Below are 16,610 nucleotides of genomic sequence, written 5' to 3' on the forward strand. Positions count from 1 at the left end.
TTCTGAGACTTGCTTGTTTTACTCAACATGATATTTCTACACTTCCTCTATGTGTCAGCTTGTTCATTCTTTTCGGTTGCTGTATAATATTTAATTGTGTGAATGTACAGCAATTTACCCTCCTGTCAATGAAATATCCAAACTATTTTCCAAAATTTTTGCGTATGTATATGAATAGTATATGGGAGTACCCTTCAGTCCACTTCTTCACCAACACTTACTCAGACATCAACTCTGGTTAATGCAGTAGGTGTAAACTGGTATCTTGTTATGATCTTACCTTGTATATCTGGTTCCTGATGCTTTAAGTGCCGTTCTATATGTTTATTGTTCCTCACTATTTCCCCTTCTGTGAAATCCCAATTCATGCATATCTGTACCTATTTTTAGGTAACATTGTGTTTTGATTAATAGACATGCTTTTTTTTTTTTTGGCTGTGCCACACCCCTTGCAGGATCTTAGTTCCCCAGCCAGGGACTGAACCCAGGCCCCACAGACATTCTTAATTTAAATGTCAAATTTATCAGCCTTTTACTTCTTGGTTAGTACTTTCTGTCTTTTGATTTAAAAAATCTTTCTTCAGGGTTATAAAGATACTTTCTTTTATTTCTCTCTAAAATGTTTAAGGTTTTTGTCCTTCACATTCAAGTCATTAATCTATCTGGAATTTATTTTTATGTTTGTAGTGAGGTAGGGTTCCAATTTCATTTTCTTTTTTAATATGGATAACAAATTGTCCCATACTTTACTAAAGAAATCCATGCTTCCTCTCTCTGGTGACTGCCATTCACCTTTGTTGTGTATTATATTGCCATATAGACATGGTCTGTTTCTGTGCTCTCTATTGTATTCCATTTGTGTGTTTGCCCATTTCTGTGCCCATACCACATTGTCTTTATAATAAATTTTAGTGTCTGTTAGAGCAAGGTTTTTGGCCTTATTCATCTTTAGGCATAATTTGGCCCTTTTTGGCAATTGATTGTCTCTTGTTGAAAGTTTAATTGGAGTTAAACTGAATCTGTAGATAAACTTGAAGATAATTGGTATTTCTATAATACCCATAAACATTATACCTCTCCTGTTGTTGATGTTGTTTACAAAGTATAAAATTTTTTCTATGTAAAAGTCTTATATGTCTTTTAAAAAATCTATTCTTAGCTAGATATTTCATATTTTTCTTTGCAGTTATTAAATAAGTATGTGGGAGTGTGTATGTGTGTGTGTGTGTGTGTGTATAATCTGTTTATTGATATTGTATTAAAAAATGTAACTGATCTTATATCCAGCCACCTTGCTAAATTTTCCCTATATCAAGCATTTGTTTGTGGATTCTTTAGGATTTCTCCCTTTATGATATTTACTCATATATTCATTTGTATTCTTTCTCTCCCCTTAACGTGCTAACTAGATGACTAGCACTTAAAACTGAAGAGAAGTGGTTTGTTAAAGGGAATGTTTCTCATGTTTCACAAATAAGAATGATGCTTGATACAGGCTTTTTAGTAGATGCTCTTTATCAGATTAAGAAAGTATCCTCTTCTTAGTTATCCACATTTTGTTTTGGTTTGGTTTTTTGTTTGTTTGGTTTGGTTTTTTATCGTGAATGAGTTTTGATGTTTTATAAAGTGGTTTAATCTGATAACTTTAATGTAAAAAATTTTATTGACTAATTTTTTTTTAAATTTTTATTTATTTATTTATTTTTGGTTGTGTTGGGTCTTCGTTTCTGTGCGAGGGCCTTCTCCAGTTGCGGCAAGCGGGGGCCACTCCTCATCGCGGTGCGCGGGCCTCTCACTATCGTGGCCTCTCTTGTTGCGGAGCACAGGCTCCAGACACGCAGGCTCAGCAATTGTGGCTCACGGGCCCAGCTGCTCCGTGGCATGTGGGATCTTCCCAGACCAGGGCTCGAACCCGTGTCCCCTGCATTGGCAGGCAGATTCTCAACCACTGCACCACCAGGGAAGCCCTATTTACTAATTTTTTACTTGGTTGCATTCTTGGGATAAACTGAGCTTGGAAATAATTATCTTTTTTTGTAAACTTCTGGATTTGGTTTGCTTATGTTTGGATTTCTCCACATATATTCATCAGTGCGACTGCCCTATAATTTTCTTTCTTGGATGCCTTCCTCAGGTTTTCATCAGTTATACTAGCCTCATGGAATGAGGTAGGTGAATGTTTCATCAAGTTCTGTGGAGGGGCTTTTAGGAGATTGGAATAATGTGTCACATGAAACCACCTGTCTGTAAAACAGTCTGGACCGGCTGTTTTCTTTGTGGAAAATTTTTTTTAAACTACATATTTCATTTCCTTAATTGCTTTAACTGTTTGAGGTCTGGTTTGGGGGTTTGTTTTGCTTGTTTGTTAGATTTTTTTCCAGGAATTTTGCCATTGCATCTTCATCTTCACATTTTTTGGCATGAAATTTTTCTTAATGTTCTCTTATTGTCTTAATCTCTGCTATATCTATAATGTCCCTTCATCCATTCCTGATTAGTTTCCAATATGCCTTCTCTTTTGTTTTTCCTGATCCATCTCATGAGAGGTTTATCTGTTTTATTAACCTGTACAAAGAATAACTTTACTTATGTTGAACTTGGTTTTTTTTTTGAATTTTATTTTTTTTATACAGCAGGTTCTTATTAGTCATCCATTTTATACATATCAGTGTATACATGTCAATCCCAATCTCCCAATTCATCACACCACCACCCCCACCCCCCGCTTTCCCCCCTTGGTGTCCATACGTTTGTTCTCTACATCTGTGTCTCTATTTCTGCCTTGAAAACTGGTTCATCTGTACCATTTTTCTAGATTCCACATACATGCGTTAATATATGATATTTGTTTTTCTCTTTCTGACTTACTTCACTCTGTATGACAGTCTCTATGTCCATCCACGTCTATAAATGACCCAATTTCGTTCCTTTTTATGGCTAATATTCCTTTGTATATATGTACCACATCTTCTTTATCCATTCGTCTGTCAACGGGCATTTAGGTTGCTCCATGACCTGGCTATTGTAAATAGTGCTGCAGTGAACACTGGGCTGCCTGTGTCTCTTTGAATTATGGTTTTCTCTGGGTATATGCCCAGTAGGGGGATTGCTGGGTCATATGGTAATTCTATTTTTAGTTTTTTAAGGAATCTCCATACTGTTCTCCATAGTGGCTGTATCAATTTACCTTCCCACCAACAGTACAAGAGGGTTCCGTTTTCTCCACACAGTCTCCAGCATTTATTGTTTGTAGGTTTTTTGATGATGGCCATTCTGACTGGTGTGAGGTGATACCTCATTGTAGTTTTGATTTGCATTTCTCTAATAATTAGTGATGTGCCTCTTGGCCATCTGTATGTCTTCTTTGGAGAAATGTCCACTTCGGTTTTCTGCCCATTTTTTGATTGGGTTGTTTGTTTTTTTCATATTGAGCTGCATGAGCTTTCATATATTTTGGAGATTAATCCTTTGTCCGTTGCTTCGTTTGCAAATATTTTCTCCCATTCTGAGGGTTGTCTTTTCTTCTTGTTTATAGTTTCCTTTGCTGTGCAAAAGCTTTTAAATTTCATTAGGTCCCATTTGTTTATTTTTGGTTTTATTTCCATTACTCTAGAAGGTGGGTCAAAAAAGATCTTGCTGTGATTTATGTCAAAGAGTATTCTTCCTGTTTTCCGCTAAGAGTTTTATAGTGTCTGGTCTTAAATTTAGGTCTTCAATCCATTTTGAGTTTATTTTTGTGTATGGTGTTAGGGAGTGTTCTAATTTCATTCTTTTACATGTAGCTGTCCAGTTTTCCCAGCACCACTTATTGAATAGACTGTCTTTTCTCCACTGTATATCCTTGCCTCCTTTGTCATAGATTAGTCGACCATATGTGCGTGGGTTTATCTCTGGACTTTCTATCCTGTTCCGATGATCTCTCTTTCTGTTTTTGTGCCAGTACCATATTGTCTTGATTTCTGTAGCTTTGTAGTATAGTCTGAAGTCAGTGAGTCTGATTCCTCCAACTCTGTTTTTTTCCCTCAAAATTGCTTTGGCTATTCGGGATCTTTTGTGTCTTCGTACATATTTTAAGATTTTATGTTCTAGTTCTGTAAAAAATGCCATTGGTAATATGATAGGGATTGCATTGAATCTGTAGATTGCTTTGGGTAGTATAGTCATTTTCACAATATTGATTCTTCCAATCCACAAACATGGTATATCTCTCCATCTGTTTTTATCATCTTCGATTTCTTTCATCAGTGTCTTACAGTTTTCCACATACAGGTCTTTTGCCTCTTTAGGTAGGTTTATTCCTAGGTATTTTATTCTTTTTGTTGCAGTGGTAAATGGACTTCCAAGGCTATGTTGAATAATAGTGGTGAGAGTGGACATCTTTGTCTTGTTCCTGATCTTAGAGGAAATGCTTTCATTTTTTCACCATTGAGAACAATGTTCGCTGTGGGTTTGTCATATATGGCCTTTATTATGTTGAGGTAGGTTCCCTCTATGCCCACTTTCTGGAGAGTTTTTATCATAAATGGGTGTTGAATTTTGTCAAAAGCTTTTTCTGCATCTATTGAGATGATCATATGGTTTTTATTCTTCAGTTTGTTAATATGGTGTATCACATTGATTGATTTGCATATATTGAAGAATCCTTGCATCCCTGGGATAAATCCCACTTGATCGTGGTGTATGATCCTTTTAATGTGTTGTTGGATTCTGTTTGCTAGTATTTTGTTGACGATTTTTGCATCTATATTCATCAGTGATATTGGTCTGTAATTTTCTTTTTTTATAGTATCCCTGTCTGGTTTTGGTATCAGGGTGATGGTGGCCTCGTAGAATGATTTTAGGAGTGTTCCCTCCTCTACAATTTTTTGGAAGAGTTTGAGAAGGATGGGTGTGAGCTTTTCTCTAAATGTTTGATAGAATTCACCTGTGAAGCCATCTGGTCCTGGACTTCTGTTTGTTGGATGATTTTTAATCACAGTTTCAACTTCATTGCTTGTGATTGGTCTGTTCACATTTTCTATTTCTTCCTGGTTCAGTCTTGGAAGGTTATACCTTTCTGTGAATTTATGCATGTCTTCCAGGTTGTCCATTTTATTGGCAAAGAGTTGCGTGTAGTAGTCTCTTAGGATGCTTTGTATTTCTGCAGTGTCCGTTATAACTTCTTTTTCATTTCTGATTCTGTTGATTTGAGTCTTCTTCTTTTTCTTGATGAGTCTGGCTAAAGGTTTATCAATTTTATCTTCTCAAAAAACCAACTTTTGGTTTTATTGATCTTTGCTATTGTTTTCTTTGTTTCTATTTCATTTATTTCTGCTCTGATCTTTATGATTTCTTTCCTTCTACTAACTTTGGGTTTTGTTTGTTCTTCTTTCTCTAGTTCCTTTAGGTGTAAGGTTAGATTGTTTATTTGAGATTTTTCTTGTTGCTTGAGGTAGGATTGTATTGCTATAAACTTCCCTCTTAGAACTGCTTTTGCTACATCCCGTAAGTTTTGGATCGTCATGTTTTCGTTGACTTTTGTCTCTGGGTATTTTTTTATTTCCTCTTTGATTTCTTCAGTGATCTCTTGGTTATTTAGTAACATATTGTTTAGCCTTCATGTGTTTGTGTTTTATACGTTTTTTTCCCTGTAATTGATTTCTAATCTCATAGCGTTGTGGTTGGAAAGGATGCTTGATATGATTTCAGTTTTCTTAAATTTACTGAGGCTTGATTTGTGACCCAACATGTGATCTATCCTGAAGAATGTTCCATGTGCACTTGAGAAGAAAGTGTAATCTGCTGTTTTCAGGTGGAATGTCCTATAAATATCAGTTAAATCTGTCTGGTCTGTTGTGTCATTTAAAGGTTGTGTTTCTTATTAATTTTATGTCTGGATGATCTGTCCATTGGTGTAAGTGAGGTGTTAACATCCCCCACTATTATTGTGTTACTGTTGATTTCCTATTTTATAGCTGTTAATCATTTGCCTTATGTATTGATGTGTTCCTATGTTGGGTGCATATTTATTTATTTATTTATAATTAATTTATTTTATTTTTGGCTGCATTGGGTCTTTGTTGCTGCGCGCAAGCTTTCTCTAGTTGCGGCGAGCAGGGGCTACTCTTCATTGTGGTGTGCGGACTTCTCATTACAGTGGCTTCTCTTGTTGCGGAGCATGGGCTCTAAGCATGTGGGCTTCAGTAGTTGTGGCTCACGGGCTCTAGAGCGCAGGCTCAGTAGTTGTGGTGCACTGGCTTAGTTGCTCCATGGCATGTGGGATGTTCCCAGACCAGGGCTCGAATCCATGTCCTCTAAATTGGCAGGAAGATTCTTAACCACTGCACCACCAGGGAAGCCCCTGGGTGCATATATATTTATAATTGTTATGTCTTCTTCTTAAATTGATCGCTTGATCATTATGTAGTGTCCTTCCTTGTCTCTTGTAACATTATTTTAAAGTCTGTTTTATCTGATATGAATATTGCTACTCCAGCTTTCTTTTGATTTCCATTTGCATGGAATATCTTTTTCAATCCTCTCACTTTCAGTCTGTATGTGTCCCTAGGTCTGAAGTGGGTCTCCTGTATACAGCATATATATGGCTGTTGTTTTTGTATCCGTTCAGCAAGCCTGTGTCTTTTGGTTGGGGCATTTAATCCATTCATATTTAAGGTAATTATTGACATGTATGTTCCTATTACCATTTTCTTGTTTTGGGTTTGTTTTTGTAGGTCCTTTTCTTCTCTTGTGTTTCCCACTTAGAGAAGTTCCTTTAGCATTTGTTGTAGAGCTGGGTTGGTGGTGCTGAATTCTGTTAGCTTTTTCTTGTCTGTAAATATTTTGATTTCTTTTGATTTCTCCGTTTAATCTGAATGAGATTCTTGCCAGATAGAGTAATCTTGGTTGTAGGTTCTTCCCTTTCATCACTTTTAATATACCGTGCCACTCCCTTCTGGCTTGTAGAGTTTCTGCTGAGAAATCAGCTGTTAACCTTATGGGAGTTCCCTTGTATGTTATTTGTCATTTTTCCCTTGTTGCTTTCAGTTACTTTTCTTTGTCTTTAATTTTTGTCAATTTGATTACTATGTCTTTCGGCATGTTTCTCCTTGGGTTTATCCTATATGGGACTCTCTGTGCTTTCTGGCTTTGGGTGGCTATTTCCTTTCCCGTGGGGAAGTTTAATCTCTTAAAATATTTTCTCGGGTCCTTTCTCTTTGTCTTCTTCTTCTGGGACCCCTATAATGTGAATGTTGGTGTTTTTAATCTTGTCCCAGAGGTCTCTTAGCCTGTCTTCATTTCTTGTCATTCTTTTTTCTTTATTCTGTTCTGCAGCAGTGAATTCCACCATTCTGTCTTCCAGGTCACTTATCCATTCTTCTGCCTCAGTTATTCTGCTATTGATTCCTTCTAGTGTATTTTTCATTTCAGTTATTGTATTGTCCATCTCTCTTTGTTTGTTCTTTAATTCTTCTAGGTGTTTGTTCTTTAATTCTTCTAGGTCTTTGTTAAACATTTCTTGCATCTTCTCGATCTTTGCCTCCATTCTTTTTCCGAGGTCCTGGATCATCTTCACTATTATTATTCTGAATTCTTTTTCTGGAAGGTTTCCTATCTCCACTTCATTTAGTTGTTTTTCTGGGGTTTTATCTTGTTCCTTCATCTGGTACATAGTCCTCTGCCTTTTCATTTTGTCTGTCTTTCTGTGAATGTGGTTTTTGTTCCACAGGCTGCAGGATTGTAGTTCTTCTTCCTTCTGCTCTCTGCCCTCTGGTGGATGAGGCTATCTAAGAGGCTTATGCAAGCTTCCTGATGGGAGGAACTGGTGGTGGGTAGAGCTCAGTAAAACTTTAATCCGCTTGTCTGCTGATGGGTGGGACTGCGTTCCCTCCCTGTTGGTTGTTTGGCCTGAGGTGACCCAGCACTGGAGGCTACAGGCTCTTTGCTAGGGCTAATGGCAGACTCTGGGAGGGCTCATGCCAAGGAGTACTTCCCAGAACTTCTGCTGCCAATGTCCTTGTCCCCTCAGTGAGCCACAGCCACCCCCTGCCTCTGCAGGAGACCCTCCAACACTAGCAGATAGGTCTGGTTCGGTCTCCTATGGGGTCACTGCTCCTTCCCCCTGGGTCCTGATGTGCACACTACTTTGTGTGTGCTCTCCAAGAGAGTCTCTGTTTCCCCCAGTCCTGTTGAAGTCCTGCAATCAAATCCCGCTAGCCTTCAAAGTCTGATTCTCTGGGAATTCCTCCTCCTGTTGCCAGACCCCCAGGTTGGGAAGCCTGACGTGGAGCTCAGAATCTTCACTCCAGTGGGTAGACTTCTGTGGTATAATTGTTCTCCAGTTTGTGAGTCATCCACCCAGCGGTTATGGGATTTGATTTTATTGTGAGTGCGCCCTCCTACCGTCTCATTGTGGCTTCTCCTTTGCCTTTGGATGTGGGGTATCTTTTTATTGTGAGTTACAGTATCTTCCTGTCAATGATTGTTTCCCAGTTAGTTGTGATTCCGGTGCTCTCACAAGAGGGAGTGAGCGCACGTCCTTCTACTCCGCCATCGTGAATGAAACTTGAACTTGTTTTCTATTTCATTAATTATTGCTTGTTATTATTCCCATTTTCTTAAATTCTTGTTCTTCTTCTGACACCTTAATTTGAATGCTTAGCTCATTGAATTTCTTTTAATTTTTTAATATAAGCTAAGGCCATAATTTTCCCTGTAAGGGTCCAGTTGCTGAATCCTACAAGTATTGAAATGTATTATTTTTTCAGTTTTATGTGTTTTATAATTTCATTATAATTTCTTTGAAGTTGTTTAGAAGTATGTTTTTAAGTTTCTGAATGCATGGAACAGTTTTTAGCTTGCAGTTTTGTTACTGATTGTTAACGTAATTGCATTGTACTTAGTGAATGTGATCTGTATGTTACTTGTCCTTTTAAATTTGTTGAGACTTGCTCTGTGACAAATGTTGTTCTTTTTGTCACATTGTTCTGTCTATTTTCACTAATCTTTTCTCTGTTTAGCCTATCAATAATTGAGAGTGATGTGTTAAACTCCTCCACTGTGATATTGGGTTATCAGTTTTTCTCCAAAGTTTTATTTTTCCTTTTTCATATTTTGAGAAAGTAATTATATCTTCCCGATGAGTTGAATCTTTTATCATTATACAATAACTCTCTTCGTCCTTAGTAATTATTTTTGATTAAAGTCTAATGTTTACAGTATTATATGTGTGGTATGTCTTTTTCCATGTCACTGTGTTTTTAGGTATATCATAAACTGCATATAATTGGAGTTCTTAAAAATTGAATCTCACAATTTCTGCTTTAAACTGGCAATTTGTGAATTTCTTTATCCGATTTGCTGTAAATTTTGTTGGATTCATGTCTTTCAGGAGTTCTGGAAAAGTGGCTGTTATCCCTTTAAATATTGCCTGTTTTCCGTTCTTGTTAAACTTTCCTTCTGGAGCTGTGATTAAACAAATTTTCAGTCTTTTTGTATTGTCTTCCATGTCTCTTAATCTTTTTCTAATATATATATTTTTCCTTTTCTTTCTGCTGTTTTCTGGGTGATTTATTCTGCTGTCTCTTCCAGTTCACTAATTTTCTCTTCAGCTGGGTTTAATTCAATAGGCCTTTGCCTCTGCCAGGACCTGGGACCATTTAAACTACCTTCAGGAGATCCCATTTATCAACACTACCTTGCCAGGGGCACAAGCTCAATTGAAGTTCTTTTGTTGGTATTGGTATTGGTGTTCCCACTCTGATTTCAGTTCATGTTTTGTTTCATGCATTTTATGTTTGTTTGTTTGGGGGGGTGGGGGTTAGCCTTGGAAAAGTCCCTTTCTTCAAGTGTAGCAATGCTCATTATCTTTTATCCAGGATCTAAGTGTATTTATAGAGGAAGGCCCTTCAGAGACTCTAATCTACCCTACTTATAGAAGCAGAAACCCCTAGGAATGCTTTCCTAAGTTCTTATTTTGTTGTATACATCTTATTTTCTTTAAACACACACATGCAAACAACCCTCTGAACTAAATTCTGTTGTATTTAAACTAAATGAATGTTGCAGGATTTTTAAGAATGTAACTTTGTAATTTCTTAATGTTTTGTCAATATGATTTAAATAGTTTTCATATATCAGCTGTAATTCTTCCAGTCTTGTTTTAGAGAAATAGAAATTACAGTGGATTTATTCTTAACTTTCATAACTAAAAAACTTCTACCCAGGTTTTATAAATGTTGTTTACTAACCTGAAAGATAAAAAATGGAACCAACTTTTTCTTTTTTAATAAAATGACAAGTTAAAGATAACTCTCTTTTCATCTAGAAACGAGTAAAAGCAAGCGGTATTTTTCTAGAAAATACAAATGAATAAACATTGCCAGAATTTCTTAAGAGTACCTGGAAATCTCATTCTGTGACAGCATAGTGGATTTATTCCAGTGGCACAACAAAAGTAATTCCACTGAATTTCTCTATTGCTACAGGAGATGAAAACTACCCCAATTGATAACGTGGTACCTTGGCAAAAAGTAGTAATCCTTTAATAAATATTTGTTAGATGAATGAACATCAGTAAAATGATGTCTTAATACCAGTAGTGAGAATGAATAGAAGATTTTAAAAAGTACATGAACGTGAAAGAAGAGAGTGAACACAGGAAGTGTTAAGAGATTTTATGACTGGAACTTTTAGGGAAACATTGGCTTAGCTTGTGCTTTATTAAAAGAGAATTTGTTTTATGGTTTTGTGTATTTTGATGATTCATTTTTATTTGGTGATCACATTCCAGACCAAGTTTCTAACAGACACTTGGATTTTTCTCTAGGTATTTGTGTCTTCAATTTGTTTGTTTCTTTGGCCTGTTCCTTTTCTATGTAATAGACTTTATTTTTCACAAATGCAATGTTGTAAATTTTGGAGTTTAGTAAGAGCTGCAGTTTCTAGACAAGATACAGCCTTAGAAATCTTAGCTGAATGTATAGTTTTATGAAGTGTGTAGAAAAGATAGCACAATAGTTTTCATGTGTGACGCTTATAATTCCTCTTTTAACTTAAAGTCACACATTATAAAATATAATAAAAGCAGCGCTAATGTTCACTAATTATATATAGCTACTTTATATGTCAGCATGTTGAATATTTATATGTTGTTGTATAACTTACATACTTAAGATGTATTTTTTCTTTTACTTTAAGGCTTTCTTCAATACTAAAAACATATGGAAGTCCTTTGAAAACACCATCGGTAGTTTATAGACAAAGGCTTTATGAATTGTTGATTTTATTACCTCCTGAAACCTATGAAGGTATGTGCCTTACAACAAAATGTTTTACTGTTTGTGGCTAATACAGTGCCTGGAAAGTAATACCTGAACAAATGAATTATATGGCAGTTATTTAGTGCTTTGTTTCTAGGAGGTTTAGGGAGTTCAGTCTTAACACATGTGTTCACGATTTTATAGTAAATAAAATACATTAAAAAAAAAACTACTTCTTCATTTCTTGCTGTGTTCTCTCTTCTGAGAAAAAGTCTCTAGTTTCACTGTGTGGGAGAGAATGAGTCACAAAGATTGGTCTTGATTCTACTCCAGGGTTTTCTACAGGATATATAATGGAAATCTATTAGAAATTTGTCCACTCCTAGTTTCCTTCTAGAGTGGTTATCTGTTGTATACATTTCCTTCCACTATTCCATTCTTAACGCTGCCCAGGTAGAAGTTTAATTTTGAACAGTATACCAAGGTATAATTGATTTTATAAAGTTTATAATGTAGGTTTTGCTTTTATTAGGCCCAGGATGGCTTTGGAATACTAGAATACTGCATTTGGTAAAATAAACTTGCCCCTATTTTACAATTAGTTCTAAAACTTTTCTTGTAAATTTAAAATACAGTTTTAAGAAAATATATTGCTACTACTACTGAATAACTTAAGATGCTTGTTTTAAGAGGTGAAAGCTGAAAGTTGTCTCTAATGGGAGCATCTATTTTTTTTTAATTTTTATAATTTTCAACCAATCATTAAGTCAATTGTTTCTTCAAATCTATTTCTTGTAAAAATACTGCTTTTATTGTTTTATATCTTTATTCTGCAAATAAATGCAATATAATATATTACCACAGTAGTTCAAAATATTGATACTAACTTATAACTTCTGTCTTGGCCTTTATCATTATGTGAGTGATATTGTTCCTACCACCTCTCTTCCTGGTTCACAAATGTACCTAGCAAAATGTTTGATATAAAATAAGAATTTTGTATTTACTTCTCTGGAAAAAAACTGGATACATTGCCCTTTCTCAGAAACTGTATCAAGAGTCATTTCTGTATGCCAGGTGCTGTACTAGAAATTGTAATATATTACCCCATTTATCTTAGGATAATACAGTGAGTTAGTTACATTTTCCTCATTTGACAGATAAAGGCACAAAGAGGCTACAAAATCCAACTCAAGTTTATGTATCCAGTAAATAGTGGAATCAAGATAACATAGGTCTGTTTCATGCTGTGCTGCCAATCCATTTATAAGTAACCTAGTAGAGACTTAATAAATAGACGAAGCTTTGTGATAGGTCTGTCTCAAACTACAGATGAAAAAATTGATTTGTTGAAGTCTTCATTAACCATACAGGAATATTAGGATATCAACTTAAAATCCACAGTGTATCTTCTGATAAATGATAATATAAGTCTGCCCTTGAAGGACTTAAAGAGAAGAACAAAGTCTTGTACTATTTTCTCAGAATTGGAGGTTTGGGAATGCAATCAGAAGTCTTTAAGGAATAATGAATATACTAGTGTATAGATTTTAAATCAGTTCCAGAGTGTTCACTGGGAGATGAAGTCAGGAATTACTATGAACTAACTTGTTGAAAAAAGAAAATCTACATTTACCCTCTTTGTCTTTTTCAAGTGTATCTATTTTTCTAACATGAATTAAAGAAGAAACTAGTTTATAGAAAAATGAAAATATGGATATATTAATATTTTTATCTTTCAACCAAAAATAGTAATTTGCCATTTTGTCTCTCTTTTTTCCATATGTACAACTATGGAAATAGAATTAAGCAATTTTTTTCCTTAAGGACTTCTGATTTTTTTTTTAATGCTATTCTATTTAATAGATTCATATAATGGGTATGGGTGTATAACAATCAGAACTTTAAAATATCAACTGATATTTTAAATAACTTAGCTCAGGACTTCCCTGGTGGTGCAGTGGTTAAGAGTCCGCCTGCCAATGCAGGGGACATGGGTTCGAGCCCTGGTCCGGGAAGATCCCACATGCCTCGGAGCAACTAAGCCCATGCGCCACAACTACTGAGCCAGTGTGCCACAACTGCTGAAGACTGCATGCCTAGAGCCCGTGCTCCACAACAAGAGAAGCCACGGCAATAAGAAGCCTGCGCACCTCAATGAAAGAGTAGCCCCTGCTCGCTGCCGCAACTTTTGGGGAGTTCCCTGGTGGCTTGGTGGTTAGGATTCTGGGCTTTCACTGCAGTGGCCCAGGTTTGATTTCTGCTCAGGGAACTGAGATCCTGCCAGACACCTGGCACGGCCAGAAGAAAAAAAGAGAAGAAGTTATATAACTTTTCATCATGGTTGTCCAACAAAAGCAGACTTTTGTCATAATAGTTGCTTAATTTTCTGAAGCTTATGGAGTAAAAATTGGGTTAATTTTTATTTCCTGTCTTAGTTTTGTTACGGATCTCCTTTCAAGTATTTTAATTTTCTCTACACTGAACATTGCTCCTCGTTAGCATCAGAAAGTGCTGTATTTCTACAACAAAAGCGTATTTGCATTTTAAAATTGAATCATCTTTGAGTACTTTGTTCAGGGACAGTTAGGCCAGCAGTCACTTTAAATGAGAAATGGAGATTTACCACTGTTGTCTCGTTTAGCTGTAGTACCAAACATACCATGCGTATTGTACTACCAACAAAATTATTTTTCTGAGTATCATATACTGGTGATTAAACTAACAGACATTCCTTTAAGCAACTCTCGTTTGCTTCATTAAGTTTTTATTATCCCTGTCTGCTGTCCCCAATTCCTGTGTAACCTCTCCTTTCTCTAACCTCAGCAGTTCTCTTTTCATCCTCTATGAAACTTAGTACTTCCTACCTTCATTTTATAGTTAACATGTGTGTGTCCAGTATCTTATATCTTCTTTTTTATATATATATGAATTTATTTATTTATTTATTTTTATTTTTGGCTGCACTGGGTCTTTGTTGCTGCGCGCGGGCTTTCTCTAGTTGCAGCGAGCAGGGGCTACTCTTCGTTGCGGTGCGCAGGCTTCTCATTGTGGTGGCTTCTCTTGTTGCAGAGCACAGGCTCTAGGTGCACAGGCTTCAGTAGTTGTGGCACGTGGGCTCTAGAGCGCAGGCTCAGTAGTTGTGGCGCATGGGCTTAGTTGCTCCGTGGCATGTGGGATCTTCCCGGGCCAGGGATCGAACCCATGTCCCTGCATTGACAGGTGGATTCTTAACCACTGCGCCACCAGGGAAGCCCTTCTATCTTCTTCAAGGGAGGATTATATATAATAACATCTTTGTATATTATATTAAACACAGCATCTTAAACACAGTTTGAATGAATGAATGATGGAGCATGATAGTTAAAAGCTCAAGTTCTGAAGCCTGGACTGCCTGTGTTTCAGTCAAACTCTGCCATGTAACTGCTGTGTGACCTTGGGCAATTAACAAACTCTCTGTTCCTGTTTCCTTACCTAATAAAATAACAGTACTAACTGGACCTCCTGAGGTGGTTATGAAAACTATATGTAAAGCTTTTGGGACATTTACTGACACATATTACATCCTCAATAAATATTTGTTGTTACTACTCTTACCACTACTAATAATACAGAAAATAATGGGAGGTGAGCCCTTCCTAACTCATCCTATCACTTCTAATAAGTAGACTCAGTCAAGTCTTCATTTCGTTCTGATGGTGTTGCTTAAAACCAAAAGTGAATGTTTCTCCAAGATGGTTTTTACTCGTTCCTAAAGTACTTAAGTTACAAGCTAGCAAAAGTCATTTATGCTCTAGGTGGATAAAATTTTCTATTGCTAATCCATCAGAAAGTAGGATAAATATCTTTGAAATGGTAACTTAGGTCAATGTGATAAATGGACCAGTTTTTCCAAATGTATATATAAAAGAGCCAGCCATACGTTGTCTCATGTCTTACGGAAAATCTCAATGCCGCCTATGAACTAGGTTGGCGCCCAAAATACAAACAAACCAAAAAAAAAGATGAATCCTCCCTAGATCCAGGTTCCAATTTACAAAAAAATGCAGACATTAAAGGAACAAATTAAATTACCTTGGGGGCTATAATCTGTAAAAACTTCTGTAGAACAAATCATCTCATTTCTTCAAATAAATTACAGGGAATAAAAGTAGAGGGAAGAACTTTAGATTGAAAGAGACTTAAGATATATCAGGTAGCTACAACATGTAGACTTCACTTAGGTCTGGATTCAAACATAAAAAGCAAACAAAAACAGGCATTAATGAAGCAATTGACAATTTGAGCACTGAACGTGTATTTGATGTTTAGTGATTTTTATTTATTTATTTAATTCATTCATTGTATTTATTTGGCTGCACCGGGTCTTCACTGCGGCACGTGGGATCTTCGTCACAGCATGTGGGCTCTTAGTTGTGGGATGTGGGATCTAGTTTCCTGACCAGGGATCGAACCCAGGCCCCCTGCATTGGGAGTGCGGAGTCTTAAGCACTGGACCCCTAGGGAAGTCCCTGTTTAGTGATTTTTAAAACACGAAATTGTGATAATGAGATTGTTTAAAATGTCCTTAACTCTAGTGATACACGATGAAATATTTATAGATGAAATGATATGCTTTCCAGGGATTGCTTCAAAATAATATGGGGAATGGTGAGATGGGAATGGTGAGATAGTAGATTGGGAGTATAGGTGAATGAGGTTAATCCAGCTGATTAGGATGTGTGACAGTCGTACGCTGGGGTGGTGGGGTGTTAGGGTGTCATACTATTACGCCTTCTTTGTCTGCCTTTGTATCTGTTCCTCTTTTTTCATTGTTTTTATGCTTTATGTCATTTAAATACAGTGGTTGTAGTATTTATTCAGTATCACAAAGTATACATCCACACATACTTTGAGATGTCTGTTCTTATCCTTGTGACCAGCAACACGTAGTTGAGCCATTCATCGGTAGGACCTTCTCAAGGAGGAGATATATTAGCTTCGGCTGTGATAGATTGAAGTTAGCTGATATGTAGATTAAAGTTCAACCTGGGCTTTTTTAACCCCATTCTTGGACCAGTTAACTGCTATTACTAAATTGCTAATTGCCCTTTTTCTCTGATTCAACAGGATACCTTTGTGCTGTCCTCAGAGAGCTGGCTGCTGACTTGACTGCCCCTGATATACAGGTGGCAGCATCCACATTTTTACTTCCACGCCTCTGTCATCAGGATGATCTTCTAATATTAAGTCCTTTGCTACAAGATACTGACCATAGATTTATTGAAGAACAGGTATGGTCATTTTTCAATAACTCTTTGGGTTGATTCAATCTGTAAACAGTGGTTTTATTTTTATTTTGGGGCACGCCTTGTGGCATGTGGGATCCTA

The 16,610-nt window shown here is 36.5% G+C and overlaps 1 protein-coding gene across 6 annotated transcripts in view; it reads left to right on the top strand.

Annotated features, from left to right (window-relative positions):
• HEATR5A (HEAT repeat containing 5A) overlaps window positions 1-16,610 on the top strand; it is a 112,222-nt gene that overhangs the window by 48,370 nt on the left and 47,242 nt on the right. For all 6 annotated transcript variants that reach the window (XM_068546480.1, XM_068546510.1, XM_068546528.1 and 3 more), the window contains exons 14-15: window positions 11,179-11,288; window positions 16,350-16,513. In XM_068546480.1, coding sequence (XP_068402581.1) covers window positions 11,179-11,288; window positions 16,350-16,513 — 274 coding nt within the window. The remainder of the gene's footprint in view (window positions 1-11,178; window positions 11,289-16,349; window positions 16,514-16,610) is intronic.

Source organism: Eschrichtius robustus, chromosome 1 (assembly GCF_028021215.1).
Source record: "Eschrichtius robustus isolate mEscRob2 chromosome 1, mEscRob2.pri, whole genome shotgun sequence".
Lineage (NCBI taxonomy): Eukaryota > Metazoa > Chordata > Mammalia > Artiodactyla > Eschrichtiidae > Eschrichtius > Eschrichtius robustus.